Raw genomic sequence first — 15,540 nt, 5'->3', positions numbered from 1 at the left:
TTCCCTCTGTGTCATGCTTAATTTCTATTCAAATACACACTGCACGCGCACACATCTATGTTAACATGAAAAATGAAAAATAAAGTATAAACTTGTTCAGTGCTAATTTCTGATGTAATTGAGAGCCAGTGAGGTAGTGGTTAGACTGCTGGATTAGACTGGGGAGACACAGGTTCCAGTCCCCACTCGGCCATGAAGCTCACTGGGTGACTTCGGGCCAGTCACCGACTCTCAGCCTAACCTACCTCACAGGGTTTTTATGTGGATAAAGTGGAGAGAATCAGGATCATGTACATCACCTTGGGCTCCTCAAAGGAAAAGGCAGGATACAAATGTAATAAATAAACAAACAATAGACAGGGAAAGTAGGGCTCAAAAGGTGGAAGTCAGTTTACAAGTGGGTCTGGCCCTAAGCACTGCCCTAAGTTAATTAAGAAGGGCTTGAAGAAACACTTTGTTTTGTTGATCTAAACCTACTGGGAATCTATTTCATGGGATAACTGAGTTGGGGGGCGAGGGGGGGGTGGACAGAGAAAAATAAAGTTCCTGTATTGAATCTCTCCACAATGTTAATAACATTTTGTAAGCTTGTTGCTTACACCCCACCCAGCACATATGTCATGTAGGTAAGTAGTGCTATTTATCTGAATGTTTTAAAACCTTTTCTGAGACAAAGCAAAAATGTGTTGGATGCTGGATGATCACTTCTGAGCCCTTAAAACTTCCCAAGCATACCACACACATGCCCATTATTTGCACGAGCGCATATCTATCTCCACAGCACTCTTCCATGCTCCCTTCAACACTAAGTCTAGAACACTGGAAGCATCCCTCAGTCAAGCAATAATGAAAACGTATGAAGCTGCCTTTGATCAGCATTGTCTACCTGGAGCAGCAGCAGCTCTCTGAGGTCTTTTCCAGCCCCATTTCCTGAGGTCCCTGGGGAAGATGGGGATGGACTCTGGGACATCATATACACAGATACACAGATTACGGGCTCTACCGCTGAGCAAATACCTCCTACCTTAAGTTGAGCGGGGGGGGGGGGGGGTTGCTTCTGCAATTGGATCATGGGCATGCATGTATAACACACACACACACAATTTCCATTTAACAACAAATTGCAGCATGGCCTTAAAAATACTAATTAAAACACATTTCTCCAAGAGCCACTGCCCATGTATTTCACAGCATGCTGTTTAGTTTAGAGAGATTACTTATCCTTTCACCACCTCAAATGCTATCTTTTTAGAAATCTGTACACCATATGAAATACAAGCCCAAACTTGATCAACCCACACCCTGCATTACAAAACCAACCCAATTAATAAAATCTCAGACCACAACTGCCTCAAGGTCTGACACTGGAAGGAATGCATTACCCACACTAGTTTGGCAGGGAAGGAAGAAGTCCTAAAGGTGAAATGCTTCTCCCAAACCCAGTCTATAGTTGAAGGGTGGTTCATACAACTACTCTGCACAGGGCTGGATGGTTCTCTCTCTGCTGCCCCCACTGCTCCACCCACACACGTTCACAGAGAAGAGTCCAAACCACTGAGCCAGAACCTTATGGGCCATCACAAACTCTGGGGTTCAGCCCAGACTTGCCAAACTGTGGCTTATGTTCAGAAGAACTACTTCACCCTGAGCATGATGAAATTGCGGGGAGTGAGAGGTGGCGAGACCTGGGTCCATGTGAAGGGATCAGGAATAGAGTTTAAGGCACAACTGTCTTGATTCCAAAATCTGTGCTAGGATAGTTTTATTGATAGTTTAGTTCTCCTTCATCCCTCAAAGGCTTCCCCCACCCGCCACCACCTTTGAATGGCTGAGAATGCCCTCTTGGCCAAAGATGGATGCTCAGTGCTAGGAGTGCAGCACCTACTAACTCCAGCTTAAAGACACCCCCCCCCCCCCGACTTAGCTGAATATTCACTGGAAACTTGGGTGTGAAATTGGCATGATGGTGTAACCTGATTTAGGGATGGCTCCCTGGTTTATGATACAGGACATAGTAAGTCTGGGATGAAACTAAGACCGACCAATGGTAGTGCCATGCACCCCTGACCCAACCTCATACAGACTTCGAGGGTTTTATATGATTTCCATAATTATAAAATATATGTTACAGTCCTAATTTTCTGTGACACCCTACAGAAACATTCTATTCCAGAAAACATTGAGTACTAAACATTTTCCTGGGTGACCTAAAGTACTTCCAGGCATGAAGGCTCCTAATGCTACCAATCAAAAGATATCCTGCAGCTATTCTGTCTCTTCTCCCTTAACAGACTTTTCCGTAATAAGAAAAAAAAAAAAAAAAAACAGAAGAAGCAGTAGGAAAACACAGGAGGGTCATGAACCTAAACCATGAGGTGTCAACACTGTGGGAACTGGGTAAGTCTTTAGATTTGCCTAATAGAGATGGGGAACCTTTAAAAGTGCTTTGTCCCTCAGCTCTAAACATTTAAATGTTGCTACCACAAGGGCCTACTACAAACTTACAATTGCTCAGGCACTCAAACCTGTAAGAGTGGTCTGTGGATTAAGAATGCTGCTCGGAGGCGCCACCTCTCTTTCCCACCCCAGAATTATGGTGTTTATGACCATCCTGCATACGGTGTGCCTCAACAAGCATGTGTGAGCAACTTTTCCTGCCCAAGATGGAGGAGGATTTTCTGAAGCGTCTGTGTGTGGAGGAATGAGCTCCCAAGTGCCTCCAGCAAGACTGCTGCATCTTTAAACACAGGGTGGGGGGGGTATCTTTAAGCTGTTAACACTCCCCAGGGCAGGGCACGTGCCTTCATCTGAGCCAGAGGCCCCCAGTGAATCGCGGGTAATAAATTTCACCTCCCTGCCTCACCCTTGTCATCAACTTAATTCTCAAGTGGGAGTATCAGGACAGAACAAGTCGGAAGAGGAGTCTCTGCCCAAGAGAAGAGGCAGGAGTTCCATCAGCAGAAGCAGAGCCACGCTGCGCTGCACTTCTCTAGCACAGAGACAAGCCATCCCCACCCACCCTCTGCCCACTTTAGCAGCACTACGCCATACATATTGAATCAGCTTACAGAAACAGGTCACTGACACCCCCGGTTCAGCCCAAGGGACTTGGGCTAGGATGATCACATATGCTGCTATGGCTCCCCCAGAAAGCCTTGGCAGTTATTAGCTGGCGTGGGGTGGGGGTTAAGATGAGCAGTCTTCGCCGGAGAGCCTTAAGCCCTCCACAGATCTACAATTCAAAGCAGGCCTGGGCCAGAATCTCTAGCCCTTAAACCAGGGGCGTTGGGCCTCAGGCCTGTAGGCAAAGACTGGCCTTCTGGGGTTCCCCAGATACCCCCTTTCCAGGCCCCACCCCCTTTCCCCTGACCCACAACATCCAGCACAGAGTTCCCAAGATCTTAACCAAGTGCCCCACCCACTTCAGGAATGGACAGGGGCCGCTCAACAGCTATGGGAGGACTCAGGACTGCTACATGAACAGCAGCCAGCAGTGAAAACTCGCTGCATGTGTTGGGATGCACGGAGGAAAGAGGGGCAAAGAATGACAGAAGGCACCGGACAGACCCCCTGGGGCCCTTACCTGTCGCTGCTTCAGGAAGTCGAGAGCAATCTGCACATTCTGTAGTCGGTGGAACCGCATCCGGCCCTTCTCCCGCGGCTGAAAAACACAAGAGAGCAATGTCAACTTCCTCATTCCACACAGAACAAGACACACCAACTCATCTTTGGCTGGGCCTTTCCTCCATCACTCAAAGAAAACACAAATCCACTGTCCTTGCACTGTCCTCAGGTTTCAAGCTGCCATCTCAAATTCTGCCAAGGATCTTGCCATGCATGGCTCCACATTGTAAACAAAAACGAAGCCCCCATGCAACCCACCCTTAAAGTGGAAAGCCACTGCCCCAATTTGTTTTCAGTGTGCTAACAAGGGCTGTGCCCCAACCTGCTGATCCTCAAATCAGCAATTGGCCTGAGCAGGGCTTAAACGTTTTCATCAGAAAAAGCAAAGGTCAGAGGCAGACGACCAAGGAAGAAGAAACCAAAGAGGCAAACAGGTCCACAGCTAACGGCAGCTCCCCCTATTGCTGGCTTGCAAAAGCACTAGAACCCACAGGATAGATGGGCACAGCATGCCTTGGTCTGTAGAGTGCTGAGAACACAGAAAAGGAAGCCCTTGACAACAAGTTGTGCAGCCCACCAAACTGAGCTCGGCCACCAAATGTGGGTGGTGGCCCACTAGGGGCTCCACAAACCTCCTGTTTGTGCTCCTACCCTGTCTGGGACTGCAAAAACAGGGAGAAGTGGCCAAGCACCAGGGCAATGTGTTACCTTCAGTTTAGTGGGACAGGCCTGCTCTTGAGAGAGTCACTCATCCGATTCCAACTCAGCTTCAGACAGAGTTGCAGGCAAAATGCAAGGACAAGGATGGCAGCAGCTGGCTAGTTACTCCAATGCACACACTGGTGGGACCCTTACTACAGAAAAGAGGCACCAGGGCACACATGCTCACCAAATGGAGGACCCAACTAGATGAGGCAGCAGAGATTTGTAACTGCATCATCCATCCCTGTAATGTCTTGGCAGCAGCAGCCACTGGAGGCCCAGTCCAGATCAGGGCCATGGTGCCAAGAAAGAGGTTTGGGGGTTGTTTTTAAAAAGCTTTCCCCCCTCACAGCTCTCACAATGAAAATAATCTCCTGCCACCTCAAAGTTTGCCCTGTTTGGGAAAACATGCGTGCACACAGGCTGTGTCCTAACAGGGCAAACAGCTATTTTGGGCAGGGGGTTCTTGGGAATACAGTTAACTCCCTGCCCTGGCCCCTCAGGGTGCTTCCAGATACAGCTTTTATGGTGCCATCACCCTGTGTCATTCACGGAATTTTACAGGGGGCTCAGTTACCATCTTTGACTCCTAATCCTCTCATGTTTTCCCATCACTTCTTCTGTCTTTTTTCTTACTGCAGAAAATCAACTAAGGAAAAAAAGACAAAGGAGGTGCACAATGCCTTTGGATGGTTAGAGCTAGGAACCCTTCATCTGGAAGCACCCCCAATCAAATAGTATTGTGCAGCTATTCCACCTTTTCCTCCTCAACGTTTTTTTCCCTGGTAAGAAAAAAGATGCAGTGGGGGAACCCAGAAGCATTACAAATTGGAGACATCATTGTCTGGACCTCCCCGCCATAAAATTCCATGAATGAGGCAGGGCAATTGCAGCCTTGGCTGGAAGTACCCCCAGTGCTGTGGACCTAATCCAGATAGCCCTGCTCCCACAGCTTCTGTTGACCAAAACTTAAAGAGACAGATAAGCCAATGAAAGATCTCCCTCTCCCATATCCTGGACACTGTAAGATAGGAGTGGGCAACATATGAGCCTCCAGATGTTTCAGCCTACAGCTCCCATTAGCCCTAGGCAGCATAGCTAATGGTGAGAGATGATCAGTTCTGTATGGGGCTAACCTCCCCCTGAAGGAGCAAGTTCATAGCTTGGGGGTGCTGCTTGACCTAGCCCTGCTCCTAGCACCTCAAGTGGAGGCAATGGTGAGAAGTGCCTGTTATCAACTTCGGCTGATATGTCAGTTACGCCCATTCTTGGAACATGTGGACGTGGGACGTGGTAACGGTGGTGCACACGCTGGTAACCTCTAGGCTTGATTTCTGCAATGCGCTGTCGGAGGGCTCCCTGCTGCGGCTGCCTAATGTGAGACTGGCAGCCACACGCAAGAGGACCCTTTCCTTTGCCGCCCCTCAGTTGTGGAATGACCTGCCGGTTGAAATGCGCCTGCTGACCTCTTCGAAGGTCTTTAAGCAGGAGTTAAAGACACTCTTATTCCGGCAGGCCTCCCCCTTGAGCACGCCTGCTCCTTCTGCTGACTTTTGTATACTGTTTTGAAGCTGTGTTGTTTTAAGCTGTGTTGTTTTATTGTTGGATTTTTTTTAAAAAAAATGTTTTTAGTTCAAAGTTGTTTTTAGTTACATGTTGTTTGTATATACTGTCCGTATGCTTTTATGTCAATGGTTTTTAAACTTTGTATACTGTATTTTAATGTTTTAACTTTTGTAAACCACCCAGAGACCTTCGGCTATGGGGTAGTATAGACATGTAATAAAACAAACAAACAAACGAACGAACAAACAACGATGGGAGTTGTAGGCTAAAACATCTGGAGGGCTACAAGTTGCCCTCTCCTGTCTTAAGACCTCAACAGCCCTTGTAGTAGGACAGTTAAGTGAAAAAGCAGGGTAGGTGTGCAACAGAGGCTGCAAAAAAGGGGGCCTGCATTGTTCTGTGTGCACTAAAGGGGGAAAAGGCCCAGTAGCTTTATGGGTCAGGGATCAGGGCCAGTCCAAGAAAATTTAGCCACTGCACTGTGTGATCCAAGAGACAAGGCCCCAGAATCCCCTGCAATATCACAGGGGATGCTGGGATCTTGGGTCCCATCCTTCTGTTAAAAAGTATGGCTACCAAGTGACAGCTTGGATTGTCCAATGCAGCTGAGCCCCCCAAATTCAGTTAAGCATAGGGCCTGGTGCCTTTTAGTCAACCCTACAAGAGCGGTTGCCTGAACCCTGAAGGCTCCTGCAGCAGTGAGAGAAGGAGATAAAGAGCCACAGTGAGGAAGAGGCGAAGACAAAAGGAAACGCTCTATGTCAAATGACAGCCAGATAGTAAGAAAGTACGAGGGTGTAACTTCAGAAGCGAGAGGCAGCAGAGAACATGGCAACTTTTACTAAAGCAATTATTTTTAATTCCTTCATTGAGCCAGCCACAAAAGACCTCCAGTACTTCACTCATCAAAAACCAGTTTTAATACCCATTCACAGAGTAAGGAAGGTGCTCTTCTTTTAAAGACACTCTGCCCAGCTCTCACTCTCTCACCCCCACAAATGGAGGGCAGAAGTACATTGCCTCTCCAGTTTTTTCCATAGGGGTGAAATTTCTCAGAACCCTTGACTAATGTCAGGCAGAGATCCAATTACCTGTATACAAGATCCCCTTCCCTGCAGGAACATTTCTACAGAACCTGGTCTAAAAAACAAGCAAGCTGACCACATGCAGAGTTATATTTTTGCTCTTTGGCAATAAAGCTGCAAACACAATACACCTTCTGGGAAGGATGAGTGTGTCTTCCCACACAGAAAAATAGGACTGTTTTATTAGACTTCTTATACTTTCCATATTCATCATAAAATGTGATTTCCTACTTGTGGAGTGATGGGAAAGAGAACTAACATTTCTGTGTGCCTCAGTTTACATGTATACATGCCAACACAAATGGATACTCATGCGTGACCAAAGACCTGAGGTTAGAAGTGTGGGATCATAACAGGTCTGTTGAAGTGTGCAGGATCTGTAGTACATAAGACAGATCATCATGCACTCACATCATGTGGATTAGTTCCTCACACATCCAGCTACAAGCACCAGAAAACACGCACGGATAATCCAGTGAATGCTCAAAACCCCTGTAGAAATCCACCCCACACCACTGGGAGAATGAAGAAAGGAGTGAAATCTGCACTTTGTTAAAATGAAGAAACTGTAAGGCAAACTGCATGTACTGTGCACTGTTGATGTGTTGTTATATGTTAAAATGGTCGTATACTTTAGACCAAAATTAAATAAAAACATTTATTAAAAAAAGAAAAAGTCAGGTGTGTTCTGAAATTGCTTTAATTTAGCCTGATGGCAAACTTAGATTAGGGTGCTTAAGGTATTTGTGGCAAAGAGTGTGATTGTAAAGGAAGGAAAGAGGAGAAGCACCATGTTCACACACTCTTCTCTGTCTGGAACCAGGAGGCCTACAAAGTCGCTGGGTTTTTTGCTTTTGTTTTTAAAAGAAAACTCTCTGGGTACGCACAGTGCCGCACCATGCAGTACACATGGCCCCTTCGTGCCCCATATACTCTTGTCTCTTGGCAGGCGGCCCCTCAGAGGTTCTACGACAAGCCTGCCCATCTTCTCCCTTTTTGCTCCCCATTTCTCCCGTGTCTTTCCCTTCGACTCGTGGCAGTTGGGGGCACCCAGTCCCAGCTGGCCATTTTCTTTATGTGAATGCAGCAAAGGCACCTCCGGAGCGGCCCCCCTGCTCTAAATGGAAGTAAATCAGCTGCCTTCTTTTCACAAACTCACCAGGAGGCCTTAGGCAAGCTCAGCTGCGCACCTGCGCACTCAGCGTGTGAACTGCACTATGGGGATAATAATGTTAGCCTGCGTTACAGAGCTAAAGACACGATTACCAACATGATGTGTGTGAAATTCTTCCAACCTCCAAAGCACCACATAAATTCTTTATGATGTTTTATTGTTGATTTTTAATTTATATCGTAAACTGGTTTGAGAATACTGTTTTTAATAACTGAAAAAGGCAACAGGGTAGAGTTTCTTAAATTAAGTAAATAACAGCACAATCCTACACACGTCTGCTTAGAAGTCTTATTGAGTTCAATGGGGCTTACCCCCAGGTAAATGGGTACAGGACTGCAGCCTAAATCAATGCTGAAGATTGCTGTCTATTCCTCAAAAGATACCCCAGCTACTCCTGCCTGAAATCTCAGGTTTGCCTGGATTATCTGAGCGTGTCCCAGTGCCAGTTGTTAACGTTGCTCCAAGGAGGGCATCAACCTACTGCATCACCATCCTCCTCCTCCTCACACTCTTCGCTGCTCATGTGACACCAAGACGGCAGTTTCACCAGCCGAAGGGTCTTCTGCCCTGAGAATTCCTTCTGCTAGCAACCATGACAGACAGACAACACCAAATGGGGAAAAATGGCACACACACCCAAAAAGAAAGGAAAATGCAGCACACACAAGATGCACGGGAGGAAGGGCGGGCAGAAGAACACACACAAAACAGTGTTCTTTGCCCTTCATCCTCCATAATAACAATAATAACAATAACAATAACAATAATAAAATGGATCATCCTGGATCTTCCTATCACAAGCATTCACTGATTGCCCAGGTGTGCTGGAATAGACCCAACATCTGATCTGCCTCACATATCAAGGCAGAATCTTGAGTGAGAGCCAAAAGTAATAGGACCCTCTGGTCCTGAGAACTGAACAGCCTATGATGGAGAAACAGCTTTGGGACCATCCATTTTGGACCACAGCTCAGAGGCAGAGCCCCTGCTTCGCATGTAGAAGGCCCCAGGTTCAATCTCTGGCATCCCCAGCTTTAAAAAAAGGAAAAAGGAACAAAACAAAGACCTCTGCCAAGTCCCAGAAAAGGGTAGTCTGACTAGACAATACTGGGCGTGATGGACAAAAGGTCTGATCTGATATACTTCCTATGATGTCTTTTAAATGGATTTCCTGCTGCCCGGACAGCAGGCTGAAATCCCATTCCAGGCAATGGCAAGCGGAATTCAAGGATGCTGCCTCACACTGAGTGGCCTGTTGACTCCTGCATGTGTGCTTTCCTCCCTATGACAGACAAACCAAGTCCTAAACAAGTAGCAATGATCAACAACTATCCAGTGGAATGACACTTAATTGCCTTTCTTGATCTCACCTGCCTTCAGCAATTAATGCACAACCTTGGTAGGCCCAATTTTCTACTGGCTAGTTAGTCAAAACTGACAGGCCACACCGAGCCACAGCTCTCACAGCTAACTAGCCAAGCATCCCACAGAAAGTCCACGTCCACCCCTAGAGAGTGTTTTTCCCCAAATCGTTTTCCCCCCAATGTGGGGGAAAAGGCTGTGGTTCCCTTGATTATCAAGACACAGGTGTTTGACTCTTAGCTAAGCAACTTATTAAGTCTCTGCAAAGTGCCATCATTGTCGAGCTAGATCAGGGAAACTATTTGGATCTTTTTGTTTCCTGAATTGCTCTTTCTCCTTGATGTCTTCTTCTCTCAGGTTTGTCAATAAGATTCCCTTCTTATAAGAGGGTTCTACCCTTAAAGGCAGCCTAAAAATCATTTTAAATAAATAAATAAATAAATAAACCCACAAATAATTATTTGGTGTTAAACGGAAGCCCCATGTGCCTAGACGCTCTGTAGGGGTGCTGATCTGAAAAGGAGTGCGTGCTAGGGAGGCTGCAAAGACCCAGCACCCTGAAAGAGTAGGAGACCACAAAGAGCTGGGCCTACTCTCTTCAGCCATTTCCCCTCAGGAGGAAGAAACAGCTCACAGAGGGCTGGCGGCAGCAACCAACCTTTGAGGTATGGCCCAGAGGAGTAGATCTCAGTCAGAACACGAGAGACCCTGTGCAAGATGGGAATGGCTAGATTGCCTCAGGCAGACAGTTCATGACATCAGTGCACAGTCTATGCATGCACAGTTTCCAAATTAGAAAAGGAGAGTGAATTTATAGGGCCCTTTTATTTAATTCTGCACAGACACACAGTATATAGGACCTGCAGCATCTCACAGTAATTGTCAGAGCCAGCTCCTCTAAAGCTGGGGATGAGACAGAGTGGGCAAGGGAGAGCAAAGACAGTCTTTCAATTTAGTTCTATACATTTACTGCATAAGGATACAGGAGTCCCCTTCTTGCTCAGACAAATGAGCCAGCACGCCTTGGAAACTTTTGTATAGATCAGGTTGTACAAGACCAGATCTTCTGACTGTCCTCTTGGCTTCACTGCTGGTCTGGCTGGCTCCCTGACAGCTTCCTCTTTTGGCCAGTACACCATTTGCCTGGCACTACTCAGGTCTACCACATTCAGGACCTCCTGCAGATTTGATCCCTGACAATAATGGGCAGTGTCTTTGGGGAACCCTGAGGTCTTAGCCAGCCAGGCTAATGCATGGACCCATCCACCTGCACCACCAGTGCAGCTGACTTAGGACCGACAGCTCCAGTTACTGGAGTTATTCAGGAAACTGACATGATAGATCACAGAATCACAGAATAGTAGGGATGGAAGGGGCCTACAAGGCCATCAAGTCCAACCCCTGCTCAATGCAGGAATCCAAGCCAGAGCATCCCTGACAGATGGCTGTCCAGCCTTGTCTTGAATGCCTCCAGGATGGGAGAGCCCACCACCTCCCTAGGGAATGGGTTCCCTTGTTGTATTGCTCTAACAGTCAGGAAGTTTCTCCTGATGTAATTTCACTTAAAGATGTAATTTCAGTTAAAGATGTAATTTCACTTAAAGCGAGGAAGGGCAACTTGTGGCAAACCAGATGTTTTGACCTACAACTACCAACATCCCTAACCACTGGCTATGCTGACTAAGGCTGATGGGAGTTGCAGTCCAACAACATGTGGAGGGCTGCAAGTTGCTTTCCTTGACTTAAAGAAATGCTACACAAACACACTGGTATAACAAAATTAACCCATGTATGCACTACGAAATCAAGATATGAATATCTTCCAGGTTAGGACTTTGGGATGATGAGGAGCCAGAAAACTGCTTCAATCTCTCAGGGAGGGTCTTGAAAACTCACCAGCTTGACACCTGAAAGGACTTCCAGCAGAGAGATGAGGTTGTGACCATCTCGCAGGTCCTCGTAGAGGTCATTGATGTGCTTGCGCACCTGTGGGATTGAAGCAGAGGAAGAAAACTGTTTAGATGCTTTGAGGTTTTTTCTGATTGTTCCAGGCAACGCAACATTCCTGCCCAGTGAAAGTATGCATGGGGTACTGGAAAAATCTCAGGATCATACGTACAGCAGAGGGATGGAGGCAACACAGTATGCAAGGACTGAGTGCCTGTCCCATAACTACTAGAAATTCAAATACACTCTGCTCCCACAAGCTCTGATTCAATTTAAAGCCTTTTTCTGCTGCAGTAAAGGCTAGGACTATACTTGCTGTTGTTCTTACAAAATTAACTCATGCTACAATTCTCAAGGTGCTGATCCCTTTTTCTGTACTTGTACACACAGCACTCAACACAAAGATGTATACATGACAGAAACCATGGAGCCTTTGAAATTGGAACATTATACCATTGGGCAAAAACACACCTAAGCAGTTGTAGTAAGTTTGAATCAAAAGTGCATGGTGCTTACCTTCATCAGGTGCTTATTCACCCATTTGGTGAATGTCTTTTTCTGGACTCGATCCCGTTCATCTATGAAAAGAACACACAGAGAGACAGGGGAGACGTAGGTTAGCATTTCAGTCACCTGGAAAAACAAAGAGCACCTCCCTGAACTTTCCTGCTGCAGGTTACAAGCAGAACCATCACAAGCATATTTAGGACCCGAAGTCAACTAAATAAGAGTAGGGAATGACACACGAGCACACACGCAAATACACAGGGTTTTCTCTGCCAGGTATATACCTTTTGCAGCCTTTCCTGAGCATGCAGGTTTTATAAGATACATAAAATCACTGCACCTATCTTTGTTAAACAATGCAGGCAATTAGCAGCTTATTCTTTCACTGTATTTTGGTTCATTGGATTTTAGGGATTTAACATTTATTTTAGGCCCTCAAGCTCAGCCCAAGGACACCTGGAGAGCTTTAAATTTTTCCAGACAGGTTCAAGTATGTGTGCATTTCAGCCAAACATAAAGAACATGAGGGGCTCTGTTCTCAGCATGCTTTTTGCCTTAACAAGATGTCCACCAATTCTGTACTACAGACAGCTTCCCCCATCCCCAAAGAAACATGGATTGCTTCTAGACATGAGCTATCCTTCACATTATGTGGTAGCTTTTCCATTTGTTGTTGTTGCTTCAGGAACTGAAACATACTGTCCACACAATTTGTTCGTTAGTGTCTTATTGCAAAGAAACCCGTTTCCCATCCACACCAGGGTAGGATGTACTCAAGACTTCTATATAGTTGACCCACCCACCTCATCCTCTCTTCCCTCCCATCCCTTCCCTCTTTACATCTCCAAATGCATCAGTCGTTGTGAGCACACATGCAGGTATTTCATACAGCAGTGCATACATCTTTTTCCAAAAAAAATTTGAACCAGAACTCCAAAATTTCAAAATACTCAAAGTTTGTCATTTTGAATCACCAAGTTCTCTCACCGTAGAACTAGTCCGCTGACAAAGAAGGTGAGAGAAGGAGTCATGCTGCTAACGCATCTTGCACTGTTCCTTCTGAGGATGGCTGTCAGGGTGGAAACTGAGCCAATAGAACCCCAGGGCAGTTCTGATCCTGAGGATGAACAGCAACCCGTGGGAGAGGAGCTCACTCATCTCTCACAAGCACAGCAGCTGGCAGAGATTCCTCCTGCCAGCATTCCTGGGATAGATAGTGACCCTGGCAGTGAGAGAGCGCTGGAGGGAGGCTTGCTGGACACTCGGCGCAGACGCAGGGAGCGACGACAGATGGAGGGCGTGGAAAGGAGGCATAGCCCTCGTTTGGCGTGCAAACAATGGTCACATCCCGAGGACCCAAGGGAGAGAGGGAGGATCTCTCCCTAGCCCATAAGTTCAGGGTCTTCCCGTGATTCTCCTTCAAACGGGGACCAACTACCTTACCTGGAGCTTAGGCTACTCAGCTATCTTTCCCCAGTGCTGCTCCTTGCTTTGGCGCTAGCTACTAGTATTCTGAAAGAGTCATAAAGTAATAAAGGAATAAAGTCTCAGAAAGAATTCCTCGTTGTCTGTGTCCTGAGTTGGCTATTGGTGCGGACTGCAAGAGGCAGCTAGGGCGCTCCTGACAATGGCATGTCGATTTGTGGAAACATGTTTCAACATGGCATGGGAAATCAGGCGCCTCCTCTAAAGCTGCCTTCTAATTCTTAGAATAAAAGCAATACATTATTTAACTATAATGCTAAGGACAGCAAGCAATAAGTCTATGTGCAGTTTCAGCATGAGAAAAAAACCCAAGAGGCTTCATTTCGCTAAATGCCGAAAGTCAAATATCTCCAATCTTGGGGAATTTCTCTGGAATTTTTTTTAAAAAAGAAAAGAAATAAGGGTGTTTGCAGGTAGATTGAGCCACCGCTGTACATACAGAAAAAAACATTCTTTTTACTCTTAACGGGAGAGGTGGAAAGATAGGAATATAGGTAGAACTGAGATGCCAAGCAAATTTCACAATAGTGGACTTGGAGAATTTTGAAATTCTGGAATTCTGGTTTTAAAAATTTGAAAAAGATGTGAGCACAGGTGTATGAAATACCTGTGTGCATGTTCAGAACAATGGGTGCATTCAGGGTAGTGGAGAGAGGAAGGGCAATGAGCGTTACTGCCAACATCAAAGCCATACACATCTGAAAAAATATAGGAGTGAAGCACTAGAGAACATCTACACCTTTGGAGAATTATGCTTCTGATCTGGGTCTTTCCAGCTAAATGGATTATTCCCATTAAGAGACAAAATGGATGAAGGGAGACAAAACATGGTTACTAAAGGATGACGATGACATCTGAATGTCCTATAAAATTACAGCAATGAACCATGGCCAATGCACATTAAAAGGTACATCTGGAAGCAACCATAAAATTAGAGTTGGGAGAATAGAACCCTGGGGTGAAGGGCAGGGCCATCTCGCACTCACCCCAGATTCTCAGAGCACATTGTGCCATAGGAGGAGAGTACCACAGAAAGGCACTTGGAGAGCAAACAGCTCCAGGCAACTCTAATGACACAGCCAAATCACATATTGCATCAGAAGGCACACTGCACTTCATGGTTACTAGCCAATCCAAGCTGGCAGGATATTCTTTCCCCCACCCTGATCACACCCTGAGTGAGAGCAAAGGCTTCCTACAAACAAGGAAGTATGTGAGTTAATGGGACTCTAGTTCAAAATTCAAATGGGGGGGGGCAAAAATCAGAAGGGAAATTTCTACAGATTGTTGTATGTTCTTTCTAGTGTTGTAGAAAATTCTTTTTCTTAGAAGCAAACAGGATTTGAGCAGATACCTGTTTATTGTTGTGCAACCCCCACAGAACACCAAGATGTGGTACAGTCAGAATGGCAGTAGACTGGACCTCGAACAACAAGTACAAACATCTTTTATGCTCACATGTAAATATGACTTAACAAGGAGGTTGATTTATAACAACCTGATTGGTTAAACTCTGCTAAATGAGAGCATGCGTAGAAGCTTTTACAGCCAGTGCTCTTTGGCACCTTCACAATAACATTCCCGTCATACACTTCCCGCCCCCTCTGCTTTTACTTTCTACATCCCATCCTCAGTTTAAGTTCACCCAGCCCTGACATTTGGCCTCTCTGCAATTAGCATCCAGGGACACGCCAATTTATTGTGATCTGTATAAAAAGGCTACCATGCTCAAGGACTCTTCTCCTGTGAAGCTTTGATCAAAACATCAACAAGTCTTTTTCTCAGTGGCTGTTTGTATCAGTTGCTACACATCTGCAGATTAAAAGGCAAGCGACAAGTAGGGACATGCACCCCTCCACACACACCCCTTTACAATCACTCTTTAGGGACAACATGCTGTATATTATTTACATCCTTCTAAAAGCTCTTCTCAGAATATTCTCCTTTGCAAGAATGCAGCCATAAAACATTTGCACAGTATTTAATTAAAGACATGTCAAGCTCCTTTTCCTTTAGGCATAACTACAATCCCCACATCCCACCCCACCAATTTGTACAGGGGGCTGCTCTAGCATGGCTAACATTTTT

General features: G+C 45.9%; 1 protein-coding gene across 7 annotated transcripts in view; it reads right to left on the bottom strand.

Moving 5' to 3' along the window:
- Positions 1–15,540, bottom strand: part of MACF1 (microtubule actin crosslinking factor 1) — a 334,205-nt gene that overhangs the window by 231,915 nt on the left and 86,750 nt on the right. For all 7 annotated transcript variants that reach the window (XM_084816162.1, XM_084816155.1, XM_084816156.1 and 4 more), the window contains exons 2-4: positions 11,977–12,038; positions 11,410–11,499; positions 3,584–3,661 (exon numbers count right to left, since the gene is read on the bottom strand). In XM_084816162.1, coding sequence (XP_084672288.1) covers positions 3,584–3,661; positions 11,410–11,499; positions 11,977–12,038 — 230 coding nt within the window. The remainder of the gene's footprint in view (positions 1–3,583; positions 3,662–11,409; positions 11,500–11,976; positions 12,039–15,540) is intronic.

This window comes from Heloderma suspectum, chromosome 10 (assembly GCF_057233095.1).
Source record: "Heloderma suspectum isolate Gila_16-S chromosome 10, 16-S_ref, whole genome shotgun sequence".
Classification (NCBI taxonomy): domain Eukaryota; kingdom Metazoa; phylum Chordata; class Lepidosauria; order Squamata; family Helodermatidae; genus Heloderma; species Heloderma suspectum.
Note: the sequence above shows the minus strand (reverse complement) of the source record. Positions and strands in the feature narration are given on the sequence as shown.